General features: G+C 45.3%; 1 protein-coding gene across 1 annotated transcript; it reads right to left on the bottom strand.

Moving 5' to 3' along the window:
• Positions 1–4,118: 4,118 nt before the first annotated feature.
• Positions 4,119–6,696, bottom strand: LOC116464860 (protocadherin gamma-A4). The gene has a single exon (XM_032148100.2). The coding sequence runs from the start codon at positions 6,579–6,581 to the stop codon at positions 4,119–4,121; it is 2,463 nt and encodes an 820-aa protein (XP_032003991.2). The 5' UTR covers positions 6,582–6,696.
• Positions 6,697–7,495: the final 799 nt, after the last annotated feature.

Below are 7,495 nucleotides of genomic sequence, written 5' to 3' on the forward strand. Positions count from 1 at the left end.
CTCACGTTGGCGCTGAGCGCGGGCGAGCCCTGGTCGCGGGCCTGCAGTGTGAGCTCGAAGGCGCGCAGCTGCTCATGATCGAAGGCGCGCTGCGCGAACACCACCCCGCTCTGCGCGCTCACGGACACGTAGGATAAAATCTCCCGCGGCTTCAGGTCGCTCGCTACGATGGAGTAGGAAACTTGGCCATTGGGGCCCAAGTCAGGGTCAGAGGCACTGATTTGAGCGATAGAGGCGCCAGGAGGATTGTTCTCTGCCACGTGAACCATGTAGGAAGTCTGTTGGAAAACTGGGCCATTATCGTTGACGTCGGAGATGTGCAGGGTGACAATTATGCTGGAGGAGAGGGGCGGCTTGCCCCCGTCGGTGGCTGTGATGGTGAGATTGTATTCTGGGATCTCCTCCCGGTCCAGGGTGCCGTCTGTCACTAGTTTGTAATAGTTCTTTGAGGAAGATTTCAAAATAAACTTGGCATTTCCCAACACGTGGCAGTAAACTTCTCCATTTTCTCCAGAGTCTCTGTCTCTCGTTTTTATCAAGGCGATGACTGTTCCTGGTGGCGAATCCTCTGGTAGGGGTGTAAATACTGAAGTCACAATAACTTCAGGTGCACAATCGTTGTCATCAAGAATTTCAACTTGGATACTGCAGTGGGCTGCTAGATCTCCAGGATCTTTTGCTTCGATACTCAGAGTGTAACTACTTGCAAGCTCAAAATCCAAATCATCCTTTGTCGTGATTTCTCCTGTTTTTTCATTTAAGTTGAAAAAGTGTTTCACTTGTTCGTCCACATTATGAAAGGAGTAGGTGATCTCCGCGTTTATGCCTTCATCCCGGTCGGTGGCTGTCACTTGAAGCACAAAGAAGCCCGGGGGCACGTCCTCCCTTAGGGTGACCCTGTATACGTCCTGGCTGAACACTGGAGGGTTATCATTGGCATCCGTGACTTGGATTCGGATTTGAGTAGTGCCACTTTGAGGTGGGTCTCCGCCATCCACAGCTGTGAGGGCCAATTGGTGGAAACTGTGCTCTTCTCTGTCCAGAGAATGTTTTAGAATCAACTCTGGATATTTACGTCCATCTGGAGTCTGTTTCTCAGCCAGATCAAAGTACTCGTTGTCATTAAGGTGGTATCTTTGTAGTGAATTAGGACCAACATCTGAATCCAGGGCTGGGTCAAGTGGAAATGTTGTACCTGGCTTAGTGGATTCACCAATTTTTAAATTAATCTTAGTCTGTTTGAATAGCGGAGTATTATCATTTATATCCTGCACAATTACTGCTATGTAGAAAATATTTAGTGGATTTTCAGCGACAGTATCGAAATCCAGAACACACAGAGGCTGCTTCCCGCATATCTGTTCTCGGTCTATTCTGTCACTCACAAGTAAGTCCCCGCTTTCTGGGTTTACTGTGAAATATTCCTTCTCCGCGCTAACCCGCAGCTTCCGGGCTGGCAAGTCCCGGACGCTGAGCCCCAGATCCTTGGCGAGGTTTCCTACGACCGAGTTTTTGGCCAGCTCCTCTGGAATTGAATAGCTGATCTGGTCTGGGAGAGCCCCGGGGAACAAAGACAACAGGAAGGGCAACAGTACCTGCAGCCACCGCACCAGCCCGCACCTCCCTGAGCTCGCCTTCATCCTCTGTCTCCCTCCGGCTCCGTTTGCTCCTTTGCCCATAGGAGGAATAAGCCTTCCGAGGATGGCAGAATCCGGGCTAAGGTCACTTTTCCTGCTTTTGTTTTCTGTTTCCGAATCTATACTGGCCTCCTCTGTGTGGTTGGTTTGTGCAGGAAGCTCCCCTCTAAGAGGCTCCCAAACGCTTCTCTTCGTTCTTTTGACCGACAGCGACGCTCAGAGGTTTTCTCCGGAAACTGCATCAATGGCTTGTCAATGTTTGCTAAGAACTTTTTTCCTTTCTTTTCTTTTTTAATTTATAAAGTCTTTATTTGTTTTAAAATATGTGAAATACTCATATAGTTCCAAATTCAAAAGGTGCATTCAGCATAGGTTCTTCCTTTCATCCCTGCTTTAGATGAGCAGAAATGCTTTCACAGGGGAAATGAGTGTTAAAGTTTCTTAGGTATCCTTCTGGAGATATGTCTTGTATAGTGCAACGGATTTTTATACATATTCTGTCTCCTTCTTTACACAAATGTAAGCATACAACTACCATGTTATGCACATTTTTTATTTGTTATATCTTAAAGATCAATCATATCAGTACATAGGGAGCTTTCCCATTTATTTCTTATAGTTATCTAGTGGCCCATAATATAGTTATCTAGTAGTGCATAATATGAATATACAACAATTTGTTTCATCAAAATTGTTATTTGCTAAAAGAAACCCACTGCCCATTCTAACAAAAACACATTTTTTAAAAAATTTGATTTTAGGTTATAAATTATCTACTGCTTTCCTAGGCCTTTAAAACACGTGGCACTCTCATTCTGGAATATATTCCTAATGCCAACACCTGAATGTGCTTGACACAGTTTCAGGCCAATTGAGCATTTCCAAATTATATTTTATGGCTTAATTACTTTAAACACTCTCTCCTCAGATGTGAGTTGTCTCTCAACATTCACTTGTTATTTCTGCTTTCTGCTCCCCAATCCAGGTAACTGCATCATATCATATTCCAGCTTACTCTATGTATTGCACCACAACTTTCTATGAATACAAAACCATGGAGAAACTAAAACTCTCCTTTGTAAGCCAAATTGAGGCATATTCCACAGTCTATCGCTACAACTTCCAGTTATCAAATTACACTAATTTGTGTAAGCATATGCATTCATGAATTTTGAATTAACTCACAGAACTAAGTGAAAGCACAAAGAACAAAAGTGTTGTATATCTCCTACACACAAAATATTTTCCCTCATATAAAATAATCCCAGAGCCACACGATGATAGAAACATTTGAAAGCAATTTGTAGCAATAGGGATGAGGCCAACTTACTAAGCAGCGTAAATCATATCAGTCCAGAACCCAAGTAACTCAACCTTTGAAAGAGGCTCACATGATGAAAAGAGAAAAGACTCCAAAAACTTATATTTTCCTTAGAAATCAAGAAAGTCTCAATAGTGATGTCATGATAGGCAATTTAAAAATTATTAAAGTTACTCCTAGAATCTACTTAAATATGAGTGAAATTAACTTGGAAATATTTCTCATAATCACAGGAGTGCACCAAAAGAATCACGCATAGTCACTTCTGGTGCATCTCAGAACAGCAACAAGAAAATATTTGAAATATACCAGTTCATTGAGAAAATATCCTGTTAAAGTTATATCTAAAAGTTAAACTCATAAATTGCCAGTATTCTTAAATTGATGTTGCCTATTATAATGCAAAATACCCTTTCAAGGAAGGAAAAGTAAACTTCAAGCAAAGCATGGTACAGTGTGAAAATAGGAAATTAGAAAACCCCCAGTCCAGATCCAACAATAGCTTCATGAGAAAGAATATTGTAAATGTGAATGTACACAATTGTCTTCTATTTCACAGGTCTCTTGTATCTTTTCAGTAACACCTAAGGGAAAAGGAAATTTATTCTTTATTTTACTTTATTTTATTTTACTTTTTGGAGACAGAGGCTTGCTCTGTCACCCAGGCTGGAGTACAGTGGCATGATCTCAGCTCATTGCAACCTCTGCCTCCCAGGTTCAAGCAATTCTCATGCCTCAGCCTCCAGGGTAGCTGGGACTACAGGCGCGCACCACCACGCCAGGCTAACTTTTTGTATTTTAGTAGAGACTGGGTTTCACCATGTTGCCCAGACTGGTCTTGAACTCCTGAGCTCAGGCAATCCATCCTCCTCACATTCCCAAAGTGCTAGGATTACAGGTGTGAGCCACCACGCCCAGCACAGAAAAGGAAATTTAAGGAAATGAGGTGGCTTAAAGTTGTAAAATTAGAAAATTCTGGCGAAACTACACTGAACGAAGACCAAAAAGGATAAGTAATAAACAACATTTTTGTGTGGTAAATACTGTTGATCATTATTGAAGGGTCATCCACCAGTTTTCTTTAAAGCAATAAAATATTAAAAGAGGAATCTTCATTTGATATATTACATATATAATGGGAGACATTTACACAACTCTGTCTATATTTCAGTGTGGTATGATCTATTATAAGATTGACTCACCTGAAGATTAGGGTCTCCTTTTGTTTCAAGTAAATCCTGAGTTATCAGGAGAGGCTCGCTTTTCTCACAGCTCTCCCGGCTGATGAGCGTGTCTGCATAGTTGGGCTGGGGGAAGATCAGGTGACTCTTCCTAGAGTCCGCGGTGAGGGAGACCTCGTGGGAATAGGTCTGCAGGAAAGCCCGAACCCCGTCCACGCCCACAAAGTGCGAGGCAGGCACACCTGCCCACCTGCTGCCTTCGGCGTGAAGCAGGCGTGACTTGTGCCAGCGTCTCAGCTTGAGTGCTAGCAGCACCATGACAAAAGCCAGGAAGACGCAGGAGACAGCCGCCACTGCCACAACGAGATAGAGTGTGAGGCCCGAGTCGTCTGGGTCTGCTGAAGGCTTGAGGCTGCCCAAGTCAGCCAGGACATCTGGGATGCTGTCGGCCACAGCCACAGTGAGTGTGACGGTGGCCGAGAGAGGGGGCTGGCCATGGTCCTGGACGACCACTACAAGGCTCTGCTTGAGCGCGTCTCTGTCCAGCAGGGCCCGTGCAGTGCGCACCTCGCCTGTGTGCAGCCCCACTGCAAATAGTCCCGGTTCGCTGGCCTTGAGTAGGCGATAGGACAGCCAGGCATTCTGGCCTGAGTCTCTGTCCACTGCCACCACTTTGGTCACCAGGTAGCCTGAATCCGCGGAGCGGGGTGCCAGCTCCACACCAGTAGAGCCATCTGTAGGGAAGGTGGGGTACAGGATCTCAGGGACATTGTCGTTCTGGTCCAGCACAAAGAGGCTCAGTGACACATTGCTGCTGAGTGGAGGGTCTCCACTGTCACTGGCTGTCACCAGTAGCTGCAGGTCTCTAAACTGCTCATAGTCAAAGGAGCGAAGTGCATATAGGATCCCAGTATTGGAGTTGATGGAGACATAGGAGGACAGGGGTGCACCCTGGAAGGTGTCTTCGGCCAGGGAGTAAGTTATTCGGGCATTGTCACCACTGTCGGGGTCTTGAGCAGTCATAGATAAGATGGAGGCTCCTCTGGGGTTGTTTTCAGGAATGTAGGCAGAGTAGGAAGCATGAGGGAAAGTGGGTGGGTTGTCATTGATGTCCATCACCTGCAGTGAAATATGAGTTTCTGTAGACAGTGGAGGAGTTCCCTGGTCAGTGGCAGTTACAGTGATGTTATATTCTGAGACTTCTTCCCTGTCCAGTGTTCTGTGTGTCAACAACCGATAATAATTTCCATAGGTCTTTTCAAGTGTGAATGGCAGATTATCTGGAATAGAACATGTGACCAGGCCATTTCCTCCTGAGTCACTGTCATGCACGTTGAAAAGTGCAATTACTGTACCCGGGGAAGAAGTTTCCTGGACTGAGCTGGTGAGAGATGTAACTGTGACTTCTGGTGCATTGTCATTTTCATCCAGAACTGTCACCAGTACCTTGCTTCTAGCTCGGAGACCAGGCCCATCATGGGCTTCTACATCTATGTGATAGAATCCAGAGTCCTCATAATCTAGATCCCCCAATATTGTTATATCCCCACTCAGGGAATTCAACTGAAATAGCTGTGATATTTTGTCTCTTACTTTCCGGAAAGAATACGTCACGTCTCCATTGGCTCCTTCATCTGGATCAGTGGCTTTTACGGTGAGTAGCCGAGTGCCTACAGGAACGTTCTCATGAACACTTACGTGGTACTCGGGCTGAGTGAACATGGGAGCATTATCGTTGGTATCCACAAGTATTATGAGAATCCTGGCAGTGCCAGAGCGAACTGGGTCACCTCCATCGAAGGCCGTGAGAACGAGGTGGTGAACCGCCTCTTCCTCGCGATCTAGAGCGCGTTCCAGCACCAGCTCTGGGTACTTAATCCCATCGGTCCCGCTTTGCACGTCCAGGGAAAAGTAACCGTTTGAGTTGAGCTGGTAACCCTGCAGGGAGTTTACCCCTACATCCGGATCAAAAGCTTCAGGAAGAGGAAATCTTGTCCCAGGATTTTCACTTTCAGCAACTTTTATTTCCCTCTGTTCTGTCCCAAAACTGGGTGGGTTATCATTAACATCGATTATTTCCACTTCTACCCGCAAAATCTTCACTGTATCTTCTAGGAGAATCTCCAGGTTTGTCACACAGTTTGGAGATCTGTCGCAGAGCTCCTCCCGGTCTATCCTACCCTCGGTGACCAAGCTGCCGCTGCGCGGGTTCAGGGCGAAAAGCTGCGTCCTACCTCTGGAGACGATGCGGACTCCGCGCTCCGCCAGCTGCCGGGGCGCCAACCCCAGGTCCTTGGCGATGTTGCCCACCACTGAGCCTTCTTCCTGCTCCTCAAACACCGAGTAGCGGATCTGTTCGGCTCTGATTTCCACCAGAACCCCCAGGAGAAGGCAGATCTGGAGCAGCCGGGTGTGGTCTGGGCGAGCAGGAGGCGCCGCCATTACAACCCTGCCGCGGAGTCGCCTGTGCTTCGGTTTTCCCTCTGTCTAGGCCTGAGGAGACCCAGGATTTTCTGGGTCCAAAATAAAGTGCATTCACAGCCGGAGCTCTCAGGGCTTCCGCTTGAAGCTTTCATAAATCTCCAGAGCCAGTGCTTTGTGCTGCAGAAATCTTGTGATTCTGATTAAATTTCTGGTTTGTCTTTTCCCCCGATTGGTGAACAGCGACACCCAGAGTCTTAACCTGTTACTGCGGTTTATTCTTGGTTTAAAAAAGTTTATTTTTTATACACGTTTCTATTCCTATTTCTCCCAAGATAATGAAAGTCAAATTCCTATTTTTCATTTGCAATAAAAATTCAAGAATGATACAAGTCTTCCTGTACAATAAACTTCATGAAGTTATTTATTTTCTTAGAGAAAATATGACTTTTTTTCCTAAGATGTGTTTTCTCTCTTTTCAGTTTTCACATTGTTCATCCCCACAGCCCATTCTCAGTATAGCGTATTGTGTGAGGGACATAATTATCTCTCCTAAAGACAAAGGTGGACTTGATAAATGGATGAGACAGATAAATGAAAAGACAGTGGGACAGGAACATGGAGGTCTGGCTTTAGTCCCAATTTACGCAGTAACAAGTTTCCTCACATGAGTTGACCCTCTAGAACCTGGGGCAATGCTTCAATTCCCTTGCAAAAAACTCAGCTACTGTTCAAGAGTTAGCCTTACCCTGTACAAATGAGATTGACAAATAGGATAATAGGTTTGGGAAGAGAATTTGCTCCTTAATTTTGTATACAGTAGATTCTTGGCCACAAGCTATGCATATGACTATCTTGTTCACAATGTGTTCTCAATCTTTAGAACAATACCCTTCATAGAGTAGTAACTTTTATGAAACCTTTCAATGTTTCAT

Source organism: Hylobates moloch, unplaced genomic scaffold (genome assembly GCF_009828535.3).
Source record: "Hylobates moloch isolate HMO894 unplaced genomic scaffold, HMol_V3 SCAFFOLD_1978, whole genome shotgun sequence".
Classification (NCBI taxonomy): domain Eukaryota; kingdom Metazoa; phylum Chordata; class Mammalia; order Primates; family Hylobatidae; genus Hylobates; species Hylobates moloch.